General features: G+C 44.2%; 3 protein-coding genes across 10 annotated transcripts in view; 2 read left to right on the forward strand and 1 right to left on the reverse strand.

Annotated features, from left to right (window-relative positions):
- LOC125042352 (piggyBac transposable element-derived protein 3-like) overlaps positions 1-5,385 on the forward strand; it is a 6,463-nt gene extending 1,078 nt beyond the window's left edge. The window contains exon 2 of the mRNA XM_047637903.1: positions 3,164-5,385. Within this exon, the coding sequence (XP_047493859.1) occupies positions 3,186-4,187 (1,002 nt within the window). The 5' untranslated portion in view covers positions 3,164-3,185 and the 3' untranslated portion in view covers positions 4,188-5,385. The remainder of the gene's footprint in view (positions 1-3,163) is intronic.
- The window catches only part of LOC125042350 (piggyBac transposable element-derived protein 2-like), a 41,530-nt gene extending 24,012 nt beyond the window's left edge, over positions 1-17,518 (forward strand). For 7 of the 8 annotated variants that reach the window (XM_047637890.1, XM_047637896.1, XM_047637898.1 and 4 more), the window contains 5 exons: positions 2,686-2,862; positions 7,061-7,180; positions 14,839-14,895; positions 15,042-15,125; positions 15,383-17,518. In XM_047637890.1, the coding sequence (XP_047493846.1) occupies positions 2,686-2,862; positions 7,061-7,180; positions 14,839-14,895; positions 15,042-15,125; positions 15,383-17,160 (2,216 nt within the window). In that variant the 3' untranslated portion in view covers positions 17,161-17,518. The remainder of the gene's footprint in view (positions 1-2,685; positions 2,863-7,060; positions 7,181-14,838; positions 14,896-15,041; positions 15,126-15,382) is intronic. The other variant, XM_047637893.1, reaches the window with a different exon arrangement.
- A 4,315-nt stretch (positions 17,519-21,833) lies between these two features.
- On the reverse strand, positions 21,834-22,682 carry LOC125042529 (cilia- and flagella-associated protein 251-like; the record flags this gene model as incomplete). Its single annotated transcript, XM_047638191.1, has 3 exons — positions 21,834-21,977; positions 22,056-22,310; positions 22,416-22,682. Coding segments are annotated over 3 exons (666 nt in total), but the record flags the coding sequence as incomplete, so codon positions are not given.
- Between the last annotated feature and the right edge of the window lie 209 nt (positions 22,683-22,891).

Consider the following 22,891-nt stretch of genomic DNA (forward strand, 5'->3'; position numbering starts at 1 on the left):
AGTGGGCCATGTCAGCAATGTCTCTGCATGCTGGGTTGTGATATTCCATGAACAGGAGCTTTTGCATTGAGGTTGGGCTCCTTGCACTGTGGGCCAGGGGGGGGGGGGTACTGGTAATTGTTGTGTTTTCTAAAGTGGAAGGCATCAGTTTACAATGGGTGTAGTTCACATTGCTTGGTCATGCATGTGAGTTCTAAGCTGTATTTGGAGGGTATGCTAGACAAGTTTTTTTCTGCTGGTGGTTCAGATTTCACTCAGGATGTCGTATGCCAGTCTGATAGCATATGAGGAAAGTGGCAGGACCTTGACTTTGTCCAGAATAATTAACAAATCTTGTCCTTAGCTACAAGTAAACCTTGTGTAACCTGGCACTGACCACTGTGTGAGTATATGGCTGTCTGAAGGCCGTGAGCTGAATTTGGAGTCTGGCTCAGAGGAGCTATTCGAACGTAGGCCCATTTGAGGTTTGGTGCCAGCATTGAATCTGCAGTATGGTGTCACAACAAAATACATCACCATTTTTTGCAAAGTGGACTAATTACCGTTAGGAGTATTTGCAATGTTACATTCTACATGAGCTGTCCAAGCATTACTTAAATCCAAAGCATGGGTGTATGATAAAGGGTCATTTTTTTCCTAAGCGGTAGTGCTGGCCTTGTGGCGTGTCCTTGTGCGGCATTAGAAAATCACTTAGCAAGATGCCATTGACGACAATGATTTACCTTAGTAAGAGATCCCTCTAGATTGGTGGAAAATGTTGGTAAAATAAAACGTGACAATGGAGTATTATACGTAAGTCACAAGAATAGTAAACAGGACCCTACTTGTGTTATTGGCACTCCCTCTAATGATGGATGTTTTGAAAGAGTAACTGAACCTATTTCAGGGGCCTTAAACATTTCTAGAAAATAGGAAATTATGACAGCACATACATCCAGAAATTGATGAGCAAAGTTCCTGTCCAGCATCATAAGCCAAACAGGAAGTCCGAACAGCAGTACCTCATCAGTTCATGTTGTCATACTGTTGTGTACAAAGATACCATTTATCGTTTGTGTAGGCAAGCATTTTTAGATATTTTTGAAATACCAAAGACGCGCTTGATGACCAATGTCAGCAAGACAGTGGTAATATTCCTGTCCGCGACAACCGTGAACAAAACCCTTCATTGTTAGGCCTGAGGCTGCATGTGGATATGCACACATTGCACACATTGCACCCCACCATGACCAGTCACTATAGTCATGCAGTCACCACACAGGTTATACTTGGAGTCATACCTGGCTATTGCAAAGCTATATGACAGTTATGTCTACTGGATGAACCAAGAACACCCAGATATCAGGATAATTAAGAAGCATTTCTAGAACACCATATTCATTACAGAGTTATATATCGCTTTCTGGCCATCCAAGGCTGACAGCTGCAGCACTTGTGACCAGCTGACTAACTCCATCAAAGCTGCCACTGATGAGGCCACCAAGGAACAGCTTCAAGAGACATTACAGAAGCAGAAGAACAAGGCAGGATAGGATCAGCATCTAATGAAGAACAAAGCCAAGAACACAGTTGAAGATATCAGGGTTATCTGTATAGAGTTGCAACAGACCCTACTCGTTCCCAAGCTTTCCACTAGTAAGGCGTATTACCGGCATAAGACTTGGTTGTACAACCTGTGCATTCATACACTAATGATAAAATGATAAAGATGTCAATGATGTACCTATAGGATGAAATCACAAGCGGACCGTGGATCAGTCGAAATTGTTAGTTGCCTGAAACAGTGGATTGAAATTATCAACATGGTCCTTGGATATCTCCATGATATTCACAGTGAATAGCTGCAACACACTGAGCACATTTTCCTCCTGCCAGGCCACACATACACTGTAAGTCATTGTATTTTTGGCATTATCAAAATTAAGATTAGCCACCACTCTGACATCCCTGACTTTGAAGCATACTGCCAGGTCTTACAGATAGTTATCATTCCCCCTTACCCTATTGTCAAAATCCTTAACATCAACACACTCAAGAGGTATATGGTGCAGGGGAAATTGACGAATTCGTCATCTAACTTTTTATTGACTCAGCACTGGAGAGAATTGCTGTAGTTGTTTCTGTGGCAGGTCTGACGAATTAGTCTAGTCTCCCTCTTTAAAAAAATAACACTTGGTAACTGATTGGCTCTGCATTTGGGCGCCAAACCTCAGTCAGCTGATGCACACAAAACAAGATGAGAAGGTGAAGAATTTCTCCTCACATTTTCGATCATGGATGAGTTATTAGGTATGTGAATGGTCCTTTATATTTTTTTTTTCTGAATCACATATAGTTCTAGATGATTAGAAATAATTTGGTTTATCGTTTTGTGTTGAAACTATGATTTCTTGAGCAATTATATAATGGTGACGAATTCGTCATATTAGTCACATGGATACTGACATGTGATATGTGAGGATATGATTCCTGATAACAGGGGATGTAGTGTGTTTATATAGTCTTACCTGTGGGCCAGGTTACGAGTCCTGTTCAGTTTCTTTTTATTTTATAATAGTTTACGCTCAAACTTATCCGTTTTCTTTGATATATTTATAATTATGTAATGGTACACTGAAGTAGGAATGTAGTGAGTTTTCTTGCATGATTTGTTCCTAGTGTTATCGTTTCTGCTTATATTTCCAGGAATAAATGCATCGCTGTTTTACACAAGAGTCAGAAACAGGGAGCTATGTAGAGAAAACACGGGAATTGTGCCAATTGAACAAGATAATGGGCTTAGTGATGAATCTTCAGACGAGTCTGATGGGGACATGGGTGATGCTGAATTCGAGTCACCTGAGACAGGTGACATCGATCTCGGTAAGTAAAAGTATGTGTGTGTGTGTGTGTGTGTGTGTGCGTGTGTGTGTGTGTGTGTGTGTGTGTGTGTGTGTGTGTGTGTGTGTGTGTGTGTGTGTGTGTGTGTGTGTGTGTGTGTGTGAGGAACATGCTACCTGTGTCCTTCTGTTTTGGGCACGACTAATGCAACTATGACAATGCTATGTAATTGTAATTTTGATTCACCTATCCGTATGAATTCTACCTGAGAAATTTCATGTCATGGATTGTCGTAGTTTTGCATCCAAGACACTCCCTGTAGTACCTTATTTTACTGTTTCACAGGTGGAGAAAGAGATCAAGCCATGCCAGAAGACAGGATTGGTAATGAAAGCATCACTGACGAGACTATTGTTCTGCAAGTTGAAGATTTAGAGTTTATTCAGGATCCTTCTACTCTTCCACCAACTTCCTCACACACTACGGGCAGTAGAGCACAAGCATCCAAGCCCTCAAGACGCCTGCTGTGGAACAAAGTATCAGACGGATCCCCTTCTCCAATGCCAACATTCATCCCTAGTGATGCTGAAGTCTCAAACAGTAGTGACTCTGATACATATTTAGGAAACCCAGTATGGTATTTCAAAAAGTTTTTCACACCAGAATTCTTAGATAGTATAGTCTACCAGTCTAATCTCTATGCATCACAAAAAAATGTAAGCAAACCACTCAACCTTACTAGGGATGAGCTGGAGCAATGGCTTGGATTACTCATTCATTTCACCATAATCAGAACTCCCCAAACAAGCTTGCACTGGTCTGGAGAACTATTCGGAAGGTATAGAGACTATACAGCAATGGTCATGAGCAGAAACAGGTGGGAGACTATAAAATCAAACTTACATATTCGGGATAATAATGATGATATAAACAATGACAAGCTTTTCAAAGTCAGACCAATGTTAGATCATTTGAGGAAGGAGTTTCAGAAACTTCCCATGCAACAAAATATCTGCATTGATGAGCAGATGGTGCCCTTCAAAGGAAGGCATCAGCCGAAGCAGTACCTTCCTATGAAGCCCAAGAAATGGGGCTTCAAGATCTTTGTACTTGCAGACAGTGGGGGTCTCATTCATGACTTCATTCCTTACACAGGCTCTATTCAACCTTTGAATAAAAAAGGTATTCCAGACCTTGGTGCATCTTCAAACATAGTGTTGCACTTGGCTGAGACAATACGAAACAATAGCAACCATGTCCTTTATTTTGACAATTGGTTCACTTCAGCTCCAGCAGCCACAAACATCTGGCTGATAGAGGCATCTGGTGTTGTGGGACAGTTAGGCCATGCCGGCTTCCAGGGCTAAAATTATCTTCAGATGCTGACATGAAGAAGAAAGGTAGAGGCACACATGAGGAATGGAAGTCGTCTGGTGATGACAGAGAAGTGACAGTAGTCAAATGGTTGGATAATAAAGGCGTGACCTTGCTGTCCACCTTTGCTAACAGTCTTCCATCTCATACTGCACAACGGTATGACAAAACAATGAAGAAAGTAATAGAGATCCCACAACCAAATATAGTCAAGTTGTACAACAAGAACATGGGTGGTGTGGATCTGGCTGATTGCCTTCTGTCATTGTACAGAATACCAGTGCGATCGAAGAAGTACTACCATAAACTTGTTTTTCATATGATTGACATGACTATCAATCAGGCTTGGTTGATGTATCGAAGGGACTACGAGAAGAATAAGATCCCACTGGAGAAAAGGCATTCCCTACTCTCTTTCAGGATGTCTCTTTCTGAGTCACTCATCAAAGCCGGGAAGTATGTCCCTGAAAGAGGTCGTCCATCCTCAAGTCCGACGACGGATGATAAACCACAGAAAAAACGCAAACAGTTGAGTCAAGTCAGACCACAGAATGATCTGAGACTGGACAAAATAGGTCATTTTCCAGAGGTAAAAAATCCTCGCTTGTACTGCAAGCGACTTGGATGTAAGGGTCGCACAAACATCAGGTGCATCAAATGCAATGTCAACTTGTGCCTAAATGACAAAAATAATTGCTTCCTGCAATTCCACACCTAAGACAATTTCTCTCTCTCTCTCTCTCTCTCTCTCTCTCTCTCTCTCTCTCTCTCTCTCTCTCTCTCTCTCTCTCTCTCTCTCTCTCTCTCTCTTTCTCTCTCTCACTCTCTCTAATCTTGATGAAAAAAAGGAGACATTTTTGTCTTGTTTACATTATGGAAACTGATAAAATTTGCACATTTGTGTTTATTGAGGATATAATTTTATATACTAGTTTCTCCTATTGTCATGAAATTATGCTTTTGTGTTTATTTTGTATAACAAATATAGTCTCCAAGTAAGATGTCAGACAAAAAGGTCTTCAATACATCAAAATGTAATAAAACTGTATACTGCATTTGATGCCAATATCCTTTCCCTGGTGACCAACATGACGAATTCGTCATGTGGCTATATAATTGTACGTGCTGTAGTACTTTCTACAAAAATATATATAATCAATTTACTAGGTCCATACAAGTCTTAAAACCAAAGGATAATTTTTCTAACCAAGGAAAGTGTTTGTGGTCCATACAGGGTTAAGAGATCTATCAGTCAGTTTTAAGGAAGCCAGAATTACTGAGCTAAATGTACCCTACAGGAAAGGCTATTTTTTGAGTATGGTGCACTTAAGTCATCAGTTCGGTTGATGACAGGGAACAAAACTTGCTAGTGTACACCTACAACCCAAGTACAGTGGCCCTTTGTCCCTGAATACAGCAAACGTGGCTGACATAAAGGCCTTGCTAACATCCATCCCTCCAGACTACTGGAACTGCAAAAAAAAACCGTGACCGTACAAGAATAACATGCACCATCAGCAGGTAATGAGTCTGATGTTGAGAATGATCTTGACTACGTTGAGTAATGGGAGTGTTTTCATTGTTCGTTCAATATTCATACCGTCATAAGAGTAACTATGATACTGTTATTGATTAATAAACAGCAGTAATAGCAACCAGATTTTAAACTTAATTTCTATTATTTTGTTAGTGTTGCATAGATATGTGTGTGTGGGGGGGGGGGGGGGACAGTATCTTTGCTGTGGTTGTGTGGTGAACCTCTCATTAATGCAGTATTGTTTTATTATCGCACTATTATTTTTATTATGGTGATGGTACAAGAATAATTGGATAATTATAGACTGTGAATAACTTTATTTTTACTACAGCTGTTGATAAATTGCTGATTATTTGTAGGACCAAATCGGTACTTGAGTAGGATTTTTTTTTCTTTTTTTTTTTACTGACAGCATAACTAATGGGGAAGAAATCCCTGACTGGGATTTTTTTTTTTTTTTTAATTACTGTATGGTATCCATAATCTTTATCCATAACATTCAAACATCACTTTTTGGCCTGGTATTTTAACTGTTGTTTGCCATAAACAGTGTTTTTAATCATTTCTTATTTGCTTATTTGTTACATTGGACAGGCTACATCCTGTTACTTGAATTACTTTAATACCTCAATTAGTAAGGGAGTTATTGTTCTTTGAATATGTTGCTTGGGCCTTTGTGCCTCTTTCTATGCCAGCTGAAATCATCACAGAGGTATCAAAGAACTGTTCTAATGGATGGCTTTCCCAGGGGATACTTTTTTTTTTTATTCAGTATGTATCTTGTGGTACACCAGTTCATCAAACACATATTGTCCCCAGCCGTCTATGCAAAACAGGGTAAATTCTTAGTCAGGCTTAAGCAGCTGCATGTGGGACTGTGACTCATTTGGGATTTCATATTCCTTCGTGGAGAGACGTTGGGTTGTGGTGAGATCACACATTTCCTCTAAAGCTTAGATATGAGTTATATGAACCAGAAAGAGCAGTTTTTGTCGCTGGTATATTGGATGCCTGATGTTGCCAAAGGGTTTGATGATACTTAGGTTTGGTGTTAGGAGCAATGAGAAATACATTCTAAACACTGATTTTTGCAAGGATGCTGAGACAAAGGCTAATAAATGGACAATGGTTATTGGTTAAAAACAAATAGATGTGGCAGATATCAAGTCATATAGCAGTATACAGTGGGCTCTGAAAATATCCTCATTTAGGGAGGCGAACATGCAGTCTCTGTTTTCATCACACTAAAATTCATATAAATTCATATTGGGAGTATAATGTGGCTGTTTTTTTCTCATTTCTTTGCCCTCTTCTTTGCTGCCTCTCCAGACCCAACCCGGCAAGTCAAGATGGGTCCCACGCTACTGACTGACGGGGAAAAAGCCCGTATTCTCGCTCTTCGGGAGGAGAGAGTGCCGATTAAAGAAATAATGAGGAGGACAGGGAGAGGTAAGTCCACCATCATGCGCCTGCTTGCTGCTGCGTGTGAGTTGCCACCTAATGCTATACCCCAATATAATGTGTCCTAGAAGGTCCAGGAAGACGACACCACTCACTGACTGGGTGTGGGATGCCACATAATGTCTATCAGAAGTGGATAGATAAACTCGCGTAAATCCTTTGGTGATATATTGACAGGACGTACATCCATCTCGTACCATGGTAACAGTGCGACTGGCTTCTGTCTAAAATAATAACAGTGTTGCCATATCATTGTTCATTACACAGTTCGTTCACTGATATGATACATATATATACACACATCTCCCCCCCCTCCTCACGTTCATAAGCCTATGAACGGGCAGCAATATGTTGAGAATGTCATCTGGCGCCATAACTTCTGGGTTGACGACGTCTACGTGGGCAAGGAGAATCTCAGGATGGGCGTTCTGGGACATCATCACATTTGTCCTCCACAGGTGCACGGGGTGAAATGGGCACAACGCGAAGGAACCGACAATTTCTCCAAAGCACTCGTCCTGAAGGCGTCCGGAGAAGGTAGTCGCGGCTCCGACCAAGTCCCCATAACTACAGCTACTTTATTCGATCGCTTGGAGACAGGATCTTGTATTCGGACTTGCGATCCAATCTGCAGTGGCTGTAAGGGTCTGGCGTGCGAGTTGTACAATGCCTTAGCAGCTTGCGTCCTCATAGCTGCACCGCGATCACATTCTTCTGTCTTTTCTTGCCATTCTGGAGCAAAAGATGAGTTGTGGGCTGGAACACAGGAACAAAACTTGTGCAGGGGAACGGCCATCCTGACTTGGTGTATTACGGAGTTCCAACAATCCACGGTCAAAAGCTTCATTCAGGATAACAGAAGGGGCGACCTACATAATTAGGTGTTTCACTGCTTTCACTGCAGCTTCTGCATGACCATTACTCTGTGGAGAATGGGGAGAGGATGTATCATGGCGAACGCCCCAACGACACAAAAAGTCGTTAAAATCTCGGCTCGAAAACTGAGGTCCACCATCAGTGCGTAGCCGATGAGGGACTCCTAGGTCACGGAAGAATCTTCTGAAGAAACTAATAGTGCCGGCAGCTGTAGTGTCAGTGCCACAGTAAGCTATTACAGGCCATCCTGAGAGTCGGTCAACATACACAAGGAAAGACTTCCCCGCTGCACTGAAAAAGTCTGCTGACACAGACTCAAAGGGTTTGATGGGTGCTTCTTCTGTCATCATGGGCTCCTGTTGTTGACTTGGAAGAAGTACTTGGCAAGGCTCACATGATCTGACTGCATTTGTGATATCTGAATTGATACCAGGCCACTGTCGGGCACGATGCTTCATGGCTTCCACGCCACAGTGCCTGTCATGTAGGCGAGCCAACACTTCTTGGCGAAGGGTAGAAGGATCTACAATGTGGGGTCCCAAAAGGATGAGGTCCTCATCGTGGTACAAATTGTAACGTTCCTTCCAATATGGGAATAGGTCAGAGTCCAAATTGTCACGGTTGGCAGGTAAACCATGAGTCACTTTGTCGAGGAGCTTGACATATACCAAATCTTCACGTGCTGCTGCTCGCATCTTATCAAGCACCAAGTCGCTTCTCTGTATTGTCCCTGATACTGTGCTCAGAGTGGCCATACGCTGAGTAAATTACACGTCTGACATAGTGACGTGTGTCATCACTAAGAGCGATATCTTCAGGGGACGGTGAATCCACTGGAGCATGGGAGAGGGCATCTGGGATTGCTAGTTCCTTTCCTTTATGCCACGTAGCTGTGAAGACATAACTTGCTATCTTCTCTTTCAGGCGTTGTAGTTGGGGTTATCAATAGCATCTAACGTGTATGAGTTAGGTATGGGCACCAGAGGTCTATGGTCTGTCATCAGAGTGAAGTGGGGCAAACCTAGCAGGTAATATTTGCACTTCATCATAGACCATACGACAGCCACTAATTCCAACTCAATTGTGGCATATCTCGTCTCCACGTCTGCAAGAAATCGGGAACCACATTGCACTAATCGCCATTCTCCAGGCTTCTGTTCTTGCAACAGTGCATAGCCTACACCATACAGGCGGGAAGCATCTGTCTGAAGTATGGTTTTGAGTGCTGGGTCAAAATGGCCGAGAACAGGTGGTTGTGATAGAGCTTTCTTCACATGGCTGAATGATGCATCATGACCAGGAGTCCATATGAAGGCACACTTGGGACTCGTGAGGGGGCGTAAAATATCAGCAGACTCGACAATTGCAGCCAGTTGGTTCACCAAACCCATAAATGTTCTGAGGTCTGTCAGGTTAGCTGGCTTTGTGAATTCAGCTATGGCACGGACTTTCTCTCCCTCATCTGCAATTCCATTCCCTGACAGGGTATATCCACAGAATGACACCTCTTGGGCTGCAAGCACAAACTTGTCAGCATTCACGGTAATGCCATGTGCACGGCAGCTCATGAGAACTTCCTGTACTCGCTTTAGGTGGGATGCATAGTCCTCATCCCATAGAAGGATGTCGTCTACCACCTTTACACACTGCTGCACTCCGTCAAGTGCTATGTCACCTCGACGGCAGTACTCATCACCTTTGGCCACGAAGCCCATGGGTCCACGACAAAAGCGGAAGCGACCATAAGGGGTGATGAATGTAGGCAATATAGGGTTAAGTTTGATGAGGTCAACAGTTATCCAGACACCTCCATTAGGCTTAGCTACAGCCACTAACTTAGGCTGCCCGCACACGAGCAACTTTTTATTGTGAGTTGTCACAACCAAAAAATGGTCAAATATAGAACACACACATCTCTATGGTAGCCCGCACATGGACAACTTTTCCTGAGGCGACAACAAAAAATTGAGAGGGAGTTGCGCTCGGGTCAATTTCTCGGACAACACAACTATTGTTGGCAACTGTGGCCGGCGATAGAAAACGTTATTTTAAATGTGAGCCCGCACACGAGCAACTTTCCGTTGTCGCCACCACCCAGCCTGCTGCTGCCTTGCCCCTTCAGATTTCAGTGGTGAGAGGATGTGGTAGCTATCATGTCTGTAATAAAAGATGTATTTGACTGCGAAACACTCATAACAGAGGTAGAGAAGAGACCACCTCTTTACGATTTCCAGCTGAAGGAATACAGCGATAAGAATATCAAAGAGAAGTTGTGGCGTGAGGTGTGTGAGGCTGTGGTGAGCGATTGGAATATTCTCTCCCCTGAGGATAAAAAAGAAAAAAGGTAAGAAACATATTGTATTTGAAAGGAAAATATCTATCATGTGGTTCACTTTTATAGCGGTGACCTTTTATATTTTGTTATACTGCCATGAAACTGCTCCTTGGGGACTAGTAAAGTATGATGCAAAGTGATCTCGTACTGTTTTTCCTCTCATGTTACATCTGGTGCCAACACGATCAATGTCATTCATTGGACATTCATACAATGTTTCTTCAAAGTTGACACCCTTATGTTTTTTTACGTAGTTGTGTAAAATGCAGCATGCCTTAACTATGACATCACAAAACTCAGGTTTAACATCCAGGGGTCTATGGAAAATTCTCCATGTGTTTACCATGATACCAAACGTGCATTCAACTGAACGCCTTGCTCGTGACAAACGATAGTTGAAAACACGTTGATCTGTCAGATTTTTGTTTGGATATGGCCGTAGAACATTCTCAGTCAAAGCAAATGCCTCATCACTGACAATAACGTATGGCATGCAAATTCTACTGTTGTCATTTGGTAGTGGGCATGGGTTTGGAAGCTTAAGTTCCCCAGAATCTAATTTTTTACAGAAATCAGATTTTTTAAACACATTTGAATCACTGGATTTTCCAGCAGCTCCAACATCAATAGCTGTAAATGAACACCCACTGTCAACTACGCCATGAGTACAATTGAGAAAAACTGCTTGTAATTATAGAAACTAGAACCACAATTATCTGGATTCTTGATGCGGACGTGTTTCCCATCAAGAGCACCAATGCAGTTTGGGAATTGTGTGTTAGCATAGAAATCCTTTGCGACTTGGAGCCAGTCACTTCCACTTTTCTCAGGCATGTAGATGTTGCGAAACGAAGCTGTTCCCCGTTGCTAGGTATCTGCAAAAAAAAAAAAAAAATTAATTTCATTAATTTCAGGAAACCAGCTACAGCGAAGATGGAAAAATCTCCGTAAATGCTTCAGGAGGGCGTTAAAGGATCAAAAAGGCAGGTCAGGAGATGGTGCCGCTAAGAAAAGGAAGTATGTTTACTTTGATCAGCTCCTATTCCTTGCACCAACTTTTAACGAGCGAGAAACCATAGGTAACTACTCAGCACCGGAGGGTAATGATAAGGAGGAAGAACGTGAACAAGGCGACACACCAAGTAATTCTGCAAACGTGAATAACGCACAAAGACCACATAAACCAAGAAAAATCCAAGGAGCTTCCAACAACAGATATGAAGAAGAACTACTTGAAATATTAAGAGGAAAGACTAAAGAAAATTGTGATGAGGATACAGCCTTTGTAATGTCACTAATTCCGAAGTTTAAAAAGTTCAATGATGAGCAAAGATTTGAAGCACAGATAGAAATAATGAAAGTGATGAGAAGAGTACAGATGATGACGACACAGATTCCATCTACTGCTTATCATGGCAATACGCCCTCTACAAGCACTTGTCAACCGTACGTTGCTGTATCAGGTATGTCTCTGAACACCCAAAGATATCTGCCTACAAGTGGTATGCATCACATGCATCAGCACCAGATACGTGAAGGTCACCACTAAACTCAAGAATTTGTACAGACTCCTGGATACCTTCACAACCAACCTTATCCACCTCAGCTACATCATTCACAAGAAAATCGCGAATTTCAACAGTCGGCATCAAATATCACCACCACAGCTTCGCCACCAGCATCAGAATATTCTTTGAACTCAGGTGACACCGACCTATTAGAACTGTCATAGTAAGACCATTATAATTTTCACACATGATTAGTGCTCAGTGTGTAATAGATTAAATATTATGTATTTTCTCGTTCATGTATTCCAATTTATTCTGGTGTTCACTGATAACTAATATCATTAGTTTATCTAAATATAAAAAGTATTAAAAGTTTTTTTCAGATTTCTATTGTTGAATCTTTCATTGATTTTGTTGAAGTTGAGTGTTTTTTTTTTTTATTATGCTCAATATATAAGGAAATACATTTTCTTTTATTCACAAAGTATTAGTTACATCTGAAAGCAATTCAATCATATCTACAGCGATGTGTAGTGTAGAAATAGTGATGTATTTTTCTTTTTCTGAAAATGGAACATATTTTCTTCATTTCCCTGTAGTGCTATTACAAGAAGAATAATTAATTATGTCAATAAATTACATGTAATACGAATAAACATTTTCCTTATTTATCCTTAACTTAATGTTACAGCCAGCCTTTCCTCTACTGGCACACACTTCCTCATGTTGGTGTCCTGGTGTGCTATAAGGGGCCCAGTTAATGTGATTAGATGACCAAAGGTTTCCTGTGACATCCTAAAGTAATTAAAAAAATGATCAGGGTGCCCTTTTAGGTCCTCAAACAATGTGTGGAATGCTCCACGTAGTAATCGCTGACTGACTATGGGGTGTACCCAGTGATTTCTTGGCTTCTTTTTTTGACTCCTCCTGAGCAGGAGTGCACAGGTTACTGCTACCTCCACGGCATCCATGATGAGACTAAACAATAGTTGTCGCCATCGCGTGGCTCGTGTGCGGATGTACCTTGCCGACAACTTTTCGTTGCGACAATTTTTTAATTGCGACAATTTTTTGTTCTGACAACTCACAATAAAAAGTTGCTCGTGTGCGGGCAGCTTTAGTAAGAATTGTTGTTCCTCAGCCTTCCTTTTCTGCTCGTCGTCCTCTCTTCTACGTCTGTCTTCCTCCTGTCTTCGCCTGTCTTCCTCTTGTCGTCGTTCCTCGTCCTCTTGTCGACGTTGTTTTTTCCGCCTGTTTCCTTTCTTCCACCTCTTGCCGCCATATTTCCATAATTTGCGATAGTATATCCATGGATATATTAGCTGGCTGTACTTCTGGTGGCGACGTCGCTGAAGGAGACGGCGTGACTCCCTCTTGTGTAGACGCTGCTTTCGTCTTAGGCATTTTGGCTTATATGAATTATATTCTATGTGTCTGGTTGTTTACTCGGGGCGCCTCGCAGACGGCCGCCGCGGCGTCAGAGCTGTTGGGCACGGCCGACCAATCCTGGAGCTCGACGTCACGAAGGGGCGGAGCTTCGTCTCTGGCTGTGTGGTGCGGCGAGAACGCCAGTGCAGCTTCAGATAGGATGTGTTGGGGTGTAGAGCGTAGCTTTGGCCAAAATGACCAAAAAATGCGGGGGAATCAAATGACAGCTGTATTCCCTGCTCACAATACCACCAAAAGAGATCAATGCACTTCACTAACACCACACAAGTCACTCAGACACTTCACAAATTGAGGGTAGTCACTTAACACGAGGCCGCTACATCGCTGGGTCACTGCCGGTTCCTCTCATTACTGTCTTTTCACAGAAAATCACTGCGCCATGTTGGTGTGGGATGCCACAGAATGTCTATCAGAAGTGGATAGATAAACTCACGTAAATCCTTTCGTGATATATTGACAGGAGAGATTAGATACACAAGGGTCTGAATTGACGTACATCCGTATCGTACCATGGTGACAGTGCGACTGGCTTTTGTCTAAAATAATAACAGTGTTGCCATATCATTGTTCATTACACAGTTCGTTCACTGATATGATACACTGACAGCAAAGGAACTCAAGAAACTCTACCCCAAGCTCCTTCAAGATGTTGCTATTCGCACTATCCAACACCGCTGTAAACATTACCTTATCACACCAAGTCTCATGGCAGCACACAAACCTCTGCTGACCCAAACAGTTTCCAAGTCGTAACTTCCCACAGACTGCGTGTAAGACCCACCTCAGACGAAATCGTTGTGACCACAGGTACACCATTAAAACAGTGAAGTGTTTCCATAATTATTTGGGGTTGCTTCAGTGGGAATGTTGTTATAAATGGAGATCGCTTCATCCAAGTTCTGAAGAAACACATGGTCGTCCCTTTGAGACCCAATGTCATCCTGATGACGAAACTTCTCCAGCGATTTTTGAACTTTGCGGGCGTGTCAGTGTTGACGTCTTGCTCTCTGATTGGTTCAGCAACCTCTGAGAAGCCAACACAGCTGGCACCAGCTCAACAAATATGCCGCATAAGTTAAACTTGCTTATTTTATTGTGCTTCAATGCTTAGTGCACCTTTGTAAGTGCTTAAACAGTTTAAATGATGATGCAAAATGAGTGAAATCAAGCACAATAAAAGTGCATCATTCACATGCTGTCGGGAGTTGTGAGACTGGAAATTCGTCATTTTTTTTATATTTTTGTTAAATACTTTTATATTAGATGTTCATTAACTGCAATACCAATGCTGATGTGATCATCAATGTGTCAGTGCATGTCTCCGACATTTTTGCCAAAGTGTGTTGATTATTAAGCGAAGAAAATATATGCTGAATGTTACCTACCACAACACCGATCATCCCTGTGACACTCAGGTCTTACAGAAATGTGTGAAAGGGGTAACTATGACATTTAATCAAATGGTGTGACTTTTGCAGGTGGCAAACCATCAGCTGTCAGGAAGCATGAGGCTAGTGTTTCAACATCCTCACCTGGTGGGTTCTATTGCATTTCTTATTGATTGAAATACCATAAATGGCAATAAATTTGAGTCACTGTTACTATTATGTGTTCATAACCTTATTTGAAGGACTTACACTAACCAGTTATTTAAATGATATCTAATATAATTTATTTATAGGTGGTGCACCATCATCAAGAAGCGATAGTAGTGAACCAGGCCCATCTACATCTCGACAAGCTGGTGCTGCAGGTTCCAGAAGAGGTAAAGCATTAGTATATTTTATAACGTATCACTATGATACTTCTAGCATTCTGCTTAATGCTAACATTTTCCAATATTTTTCAAGACAAAAGACAAGACACCGTTGTTACTTAAGCGCAATCATCTTACTGGAACAAACCCCTAGTGAAGATCCCTTCACTATTATATTGGTGCAGGAAGCAACCACTCCCACGTGGGAGATGATGACCTTATATTCTAGTGAGAAACAAATATGTATTGAAATTAATTATTTGCAGGCTGTCGATCTCAGACATTTCTGGACCTCCTTGATGAAAGCGACTTTAGTGAGAGTGATGATGACTGGCTACCCGAGGCAGTGACGTCAGCTGGGAGACTGATTGGTGTTGAAGAAGCTGTCACTTCATCGGACTCGGATTCTGAAGAGGATCTCCAAGAGAAATCTGTGTCTTCTACTGTTGGAGAGCCAAGAACATTGTTTTACTTAAGAAATAGAGCTTTCGTTGACCATGCTCCTCAGGATATAGCCAAAAATTTGGGATCTTGTAATCTGTTAAAACCAATCGAGTATTTTCTATCTTATGTTAGTGAGGATTTTTTGGATGATATTGCAATGTACACAAATATGAAATCAATTGAAGCCAAAGGAACATGTATCAATACAAACAGCAGAGAAATTGCTACATTCATAGGAATGACCTTTGCCATGTCAGTTATAAAGATGCCAAGGATTAAGATGTATTGGCAGTCAAAAACTAGGATCCCTTGGATTGCTGAGAAAATGTCAAGAGACAGATTTTTCAGTCTCAGACACTCACTTAAGGTTATTGATGACAGCACTATATTGGAAGAGGACAGGAAAGTAGACAGGTTATGGAAAGTGAGACCTCTACTGGAAGCAATCCGAACTCGTTGCAGTGAGTTGCCAAGGCCATCGAAGGTCAGTATTGATGAGAGCATGATTCCTATTCGAGGTAGGATCAGTATCAGACAACATGTTCCAGGCAAACCTTTCCCAGATGGGTTAAAAATGTTTGTGTTAGCTTCCCCAAGTGGAATGGTACTAGACTTTGAAATTTTTCAAACTAAAGAAGCATTGCTATCCACTGTTGAAAAGTTAAATGTTAAGCCTAACAGAACCATCACGACTGGTGAAGCAGCAGTCTTAAGGTTTGTGCGTAGTGTGGATGCTGGCACAAGTATTTTTTTTGATAGTTATTTTACAAGCTCAAACTTGCTATGTGACCTGTATGACAGAGGACTTCGAGGCACAGGCACTATTAAGAAAAACGTGGTACCTAAAGCAGCGAAGCAAAAATTGAAGACCGAGGCAGCCTTGCGCAAAGAGGGTAGAGGTGCATCCGACTGCCAAGTGAGAAATGATAACAAGGTAGCTGTGACTGCCTGGTATGGCAAAAAGATGGTACTGATGGCTTCAAATGAGTTCTCTATTGATGATGAAGATGTGTGCCAGCGTTGGTCTAAAGCTTCCAATACCCATGTTGGTATGAAGAGGCCCCGTGTGGTAAGAGAATACAACCGTGCCATGGGGGGTGTAGATGTTCATGATCAAATAGTCAGCTATTACAAAAGCCCAAATCGCACTAAAAAATGGACTGTTAAGGTGGTATTGCATATGCTTGATGTTGTGACTGCCAATTGTTGGCTGGAATACAGAAATGCTATAGAGTCAAAATCCAAACAGTATCTGGACTTTAAACTAATCTTGGCAGACCAGTTAATGTCAGGAGATTTCCTTGACCATGCCAGTAACAGTCAAAGTATTTCAGATGCAAATATCTTTGCAGTAGACACTACTGATTCAGAGACTGGACCTTCTTCAAAGGTAGCTAGACGAGGCTTGTCTCCTCTGCCAAGCATGGCCGAAAGAAAGAGAGGTGCATCCCATCTCCCAATAATCATTGATGATAAGAACTCATTCCGAAGATGCCGCAGGGAAGGATGTAAGAACAGAACCAGAACGCTGTGTACTAAGTGTAAGATATTTCTCTGCAACTATGCAAAGAGAAACTGTTTCTTTGAGTTTCATGTATAAGTGATCTGATATTTGCTTTCTATTTTTTGGCATGGTGCACATATGTTACTTCTGTATCACATAGAAGGAAACTACAGCAGTGATGTTGCAATTTATTTTAGTCTTACACTAAAGAATAGGCTCACGAAGGAGATTTATGTTTCATGATACTTTAATGAATCCATTTTTATACATAAAGAAAAGGACGTCCTTTTTTGCAAATTATGCAAGCATTTTTCTACCATTTTATAGAAGGTTATTTTTTATTTACCTCGATGTAGTAATTAATAATGAAACTACACATTTACAGAAAGAATGTATTTATTTTTTAAAAATATGCATGTATTCTACCATTTTACAGAAGGATTCTTCTTTATTTGCTGCTAGTAAAGATTGCAGATATGCAATAATTGAAAATAAAATGTTTTGTTTCATTTTAATTCTCCTATATATCCTTTAAGCAAAAATTTACAGCAACTGTGGAAAGTTTCAACTCCAGGAGTCCCAGATGTCATCACAGTTGCCAGTGCCCCAAGGGCACCCTAAGACATGAAATTAATTATTGACTATCTAGATGTCTTATATTACACATAAAGATCATACGATAGTGTTTTGGTGTAATTTCCTTCAGCAGTTTTCTCTCGGGTCTCAATGGGATATCTCGTCTCTTTTGCCATTCATGGCGCCACCATGGTTACGCATGATGGCATCTGGTGTCATGCCTCTAAGGAAAGTGAGACTTCCTCAATGAGGAAAATATCCTCTTCATGAATTTGCCAGGCAACATTCTGGCTTTAAATCTGAGTGAGAATGCGTCGAAGGATTATGAATTATTGACTAAATTTGCTACATGTCAAAAGTTGTACTGCAGATTAGGATATGGTATTGAAAAGAGTAAAGAGGGTGAGTTATTAGGGTAAGGAATGGATTTGGGAAAGGGTGGTTAAGGGCAGTTAGATAATTTCAATGTGAAAGAATTATTGTGATTTGGGTAAAAATGGGTTTAGGAGAAGTAGGAGAGAAAGACATAAGGGGAATAAGACAAGTGCCATATTTTTCGGTGGCATTTAGGGTGTCATGAGACGTAGTATAACATGTAAAATTTATCGCATGATCGGAAACAAGACACACCGCTAAGCTACGCTCACTCCCGTGACATAAAGGGAATGGCCTGGGATGACGTCTAACTGTATTGGTTATTCTTTCGACTGGTACACGGTATTTTGTGATATATTTACATTTCTATTTGTGGATATCTTATGGTTGGTAGTACTGCATTATAGATACCCAAGATAAGTGAATATGCATGAAAATAACCAAGGTAGGAGAGAGGTACCAGGTAGGCTGTAACCATTGGAAAATACGGCTAAAGAATCAGGGGCAAGTATCATTAGGAATGTTAGGAGGGAGAGGATCTGGGGAAGGGCAATGATGTGTCAAAATGGAGTCGTATCTGTATCCAGAAGAGAGCATATGTATCCAGAAGGGAGCAGAAGGAATAATAGTAGGAAAGGGCTATGGTGTAAATGTTGCAGTGGGTGGGAGGGGAGGGAGTGGGGGCGTCGGAGGAATATGAGCGGGAGGGTGGTTGTCAGCAGTCAGTTTGATTGTAGGGAGCAGAGAGATTGGAGGGAGGGTGAAGGATAGGCATTTGGGGTCATGATTAGAAAAAAAATTAATGTCTTCAAGAGATTCTGAAAGAGAATAGGATGGGGAGGTTTGAGAAATTATTATTATTATTTTTTTTTTTTTTTATGGAGGGGTGAAGAGGAGACACGTTTGAACAAAGGGAGAGGAAGCAGTAGGAGATGGGGTGGAACATTGAAATTGTCTGATGCATTTGGTAGAGAGGGGTGGAAGAGGGGAAACAGATACTTGAGTGTCTGGATTTAGAAAGGCAGAATAATTTGACTGGTAGAGGGAGGTAATAGAAGTGAGAACGCAAGGAGCTGGAGGAAGAGATGCTGGGGGAGATGTAGAACCAGCTTGGGAAGAAGGGGGAGGCAGAGCAGAGGAAATCACTAGAGTACGGAGCAAGAATACAACATTGTCAGCTTAAGTGTAAAGTTTGGCCAATTTTGAATCTGGGAACTCCTACCTTAGACTGGAACTTATAGGCTGTGCAGCCCCTTTAAAATGCATTATGAGAGCCACCACAATTGGCACACGTCCATGATTGCACAGGGCAGTTGAATGATTATGGCTAGGTTGGGTACATGAGGGCAGCAGGCTGTGGAGTGGCTGGGTGGTCAAAATGCCATCATTTCTGATATTGATGGGGGAGGGGACAATATGGATAGGGCAAGACACTTTTTTATAAACTTCATGGGGGAGGTCATGTCTACAGCAAGTAACCTTGACATTACTGGTTTAGGACTTTTGGGAGTCTCTTGGGGGAATAGTACACTGATACTGCATTATAATCAAGATGGCAGGCAAGCTGGTCATTTCCCCTTGTCATAAACAGGGTAACCAGCCAGGGAGATAAAAACAGTTTCCATCTAAGCATTAAAGAATGAGTGAAACTGGGCAAGAATAGATTTGTCAGTGAGGTCAGTCAGGGTAGATAATGCTTGAGCTTAGGACTCAGACATAACTGTGAAAAGGTGTGAACTATTGGAACAACTGCAGAAGAAACTTTGCCTACTTGTATTTGGAGATGTTGAAAGAGGAAGGTGTCGTTGGAGTAAACTTTAGGGGGATCCCCAAAATATTGAAGCCACTAAGCTGAGCTAGAAAGAGACCTCAAAACATTTGTAGAGGTATAAGTAACTGAAGGACAAGGACAAGAGGAAGAGGCGTAGTGAGGTAGTATTATAGGGAGGTGGACAATGCGAATGAAGGGTAGAAATATTAGAAGAGGGGGTTGAAAGGAAGACTGGAGGATGAGGATTTTTCTGAAGTTGGGTAATACCCAGGGTGGGTGACTTGGAAGGAACTGATGGGGTTGCAGCTCTCGAAGAGGGGTAGTAATAGCCGTTGTGATCAAAGGAGAGCCAGGGGTTGGGGAGCCAGAAAAAATGAAGTCATTGGCGCTAATTAATATAGGGGCAAGCCTAAATACCCCAATTAAGGGTACAAAATCATTACTGATCGTGGTCACTCCTCAGGGTCCCTCTGGGGTAAGAGTTAGATAATTGAACGGGAACATCGTGTCCATGGCTCACTTAGGCCGTTCAGGATTGATCTAAAGCCAGCTTATTATCCTTTCAATACGACTCTCACATCTTAGGAAGTGGAATGAAGAAGGGATTAGAGAAGACAAGGAAAAGGAAAGGATGAGAAAGGCTGTGCAAAACTGGATGAGCCAAGGGATGAGGTCCAAAGTAGGGGAGATTCTCCAGATTGGGCCACGGTCTCTCTTCTAAGCCCTCAACAATAACAGTGGTCATGGGATTCAGGGGATATATATGTATAATTTCAGCGAAACTCAATATCTTCAATATTTGCATGATTAAAGGTGGGTTCACACCGGGAGTAAAACTACGTTATGCGATGCGCGGGATAAGAAGCTATGTGGCTTTCAATCGTCCCTGTGTATTTTCAGTGTGTTCAGATCGGTTGCAGAGCTATGCGCGCTATGCCAGCTATGTCATGAGCATATCTTGATCAGTCACCAGGACGGCGATTTCTTTAAAAACGTATCCGTTAACGCATATACACTTATTCTGGAAATCCCTCGGGCCGCTACACCCTTCCCAATGAGTTGACATACTGCAAGTTCTCTACAATCTGCAGTCACAATGGAGCAGCTGATAGAAGTACAGAAATATCCGTGCTTATATGACATAACTACAGAGGGCTACATAGATGTGACAAGGTAGGACAGCTGCTGGGAGGATATTGCCAAAACCCTTCAAATGGATTTTGATGCCTTCATTTATAAGACTGATGAAAAAATATATATCACTGTATAATAATCCTTTATTACAATGTTGCTAAAATGCAGCTCTCTCTCTAGTGATTTCAGAGTGCTAGAGTTAGCATTAATATCTCTTCTTCTTCTTCCTCTTCCTCCTCCTCCTCCTCCGCCTCCTCCTCCGCCTCCTCCTCTGCCTCCTCCTCCGCCTCCTCCTCCTCCTCCTCCTCCGCCTCCTCCTCTGCCTCCTCCTCCGCCTCCTCCTCCTCCTCCTCCTCCTCCTCCTCCTCCTCCTCCTCCTCCTCCCCCTCCCCCTCCTCCGCCTCCTCCTCCTCCGCCTCCTCCTCGTCCTCCTCCTCTGCCTCCTCCTCTGCCTCCTCCTCTGCCTCCTCCTCCGCCTCCTCCTCCTCCGCCTCCTCCTCCTCCACCTCCGCCGCCTCCTCCTCCTCCGCCTCCTCCTCCTCCGCCTCCTCCTCCTCCTCCTCCTCCTCCTCCGCCTCCTCCTTCCCCTCCTCCTCCTCCTCCTCCTCCTCCTCCTCCTCCTCCGCCTCCTCCGCCTCCTCCTCCGCCTCCGCCTCCTCCTCCTCCGCCTCCGCCTCCGCCTCCTCCTCCTCCGCCGCCTCCTCCTCCGCCGCCTCCTCCTCCTCCGCCTCTTCCTCCTCCCCCTCTTCCTCCTCATCCCCCTCTTCCTCCTCCTCTCCTCCTCCTCCTCCTCCTCCTCCGCCTCGTCCTCCTCCGCCTCCTCCTCCTCCGCCTCCGCCTCCGCCTCCTCCGCCTCCGCCTCCTCCGCCTCCTCCTCCTCCGCCTCCGCCTCCTCCGCCTCCGCCTCCTCCGCCTCCTCCTCCTCCGCCTCCTCCTCCTCCGCCTCCTCCTCCTCCGCCTCCTCTTCCTCCGCCTCCTCTTCCTCCGCCTCCTCCTCCTCCGCCTCCTCCTCCTCCGCCTCCTCCTCCTCCTCCTCCGCCTCCTCCTCCTCCTCCGCCTCCGCCTCCTCCGCCTCCGCCTCCTCCGCCTCCGCCTCCGCCTCCTCCGCCTCCGCCTCCGCCTCCTCCGCCTCCGCCTCCTCCGCCTCCGCCTCCTCCTCCTCCGCCTCCTCCTCCGCCTCCTCCTCCTCCGCCTCCTCCTCCTCCGCCTCCCCCTCCTCCGCCTCCCCCTCCTCCGCCTCCTCCTCCGCCTCCTCCTCCTCCGCCTCCTCCTCCTCCTCCGCCTCCTCTTCCTCCGCCTCCTCTTCCTCCGCCTCCTCCTCCTCCGCCTCCTCCTCCTCCTCCTCCGCCTCCTCCTCCTCCTCCGCCTCCGCCTCCTCCGCCTCCGCCTCCTCCGCCTCCGCCTCCTCCGCCTCCGCCTCCGCCTCCTCCGCCTCCGCCTCCCCCTCCTCCGCCTCCGCCTCCTCCGCCTCCGCCTCCGCCTCCTCCGCCTCCACCTCCTCCTCCGCCTCCTCCTCCTCCGCCTCCTCCTCCTCCGCCTCCTCCTCCTCCGCCTCCCCCTCCTCCGCCTCCCCCTCCTCCGCCTCCTCCTCCGCCTCCTCCTCCTCCGCCTCCTCCTCCTCCGCCTCCTCCTCCTCCGCCTCCTCCTCCTCCGCCTCCTCCTCCTCCGTCTCCTCCTCCTCCTCCTCCTCCGCCTCCTCCTCCTCCGCCTCCCCCTCCTCCGCCTCCCCCTCCTCCGCCTCCCCCTCCTCCGCCTCCCCCTCCTCCGCCTCCCCCTCCTCCGCCTCCCCCTCCTCCGCCTCCCCCTCCTCCGCCTCCCCCTCCTCCGCCTCCCCCTCCTCCGCCTCCCCCTCCTCCGCCTCCGCCTCCGCCTCCGCCTCCGCCTCCGCCTCCGCCTCCGCCTCCTCCTCCTCCTCCTCCGCCTCCGCCTCCGCCTCCGCCTCCGCCTCCGCCTCCGCCTCCTCCTCCTCCG

This window comes from Penaeus chinensis, chromosome 32 (genome assembly GCF_019202785.1).
Source record: "Penaeus chinensis breed Huanghai No. 1 chromosome 32, ASM1920278v2, whole genome shotgun sequence".
Classification (NCBI taxonomy): domain Eukaryota; kingdom Metazoa; phylum Arthropoda; class Malacostraca; order Decapoda; family Penaeidae; genus Penaeus; species Penaeus chinensis.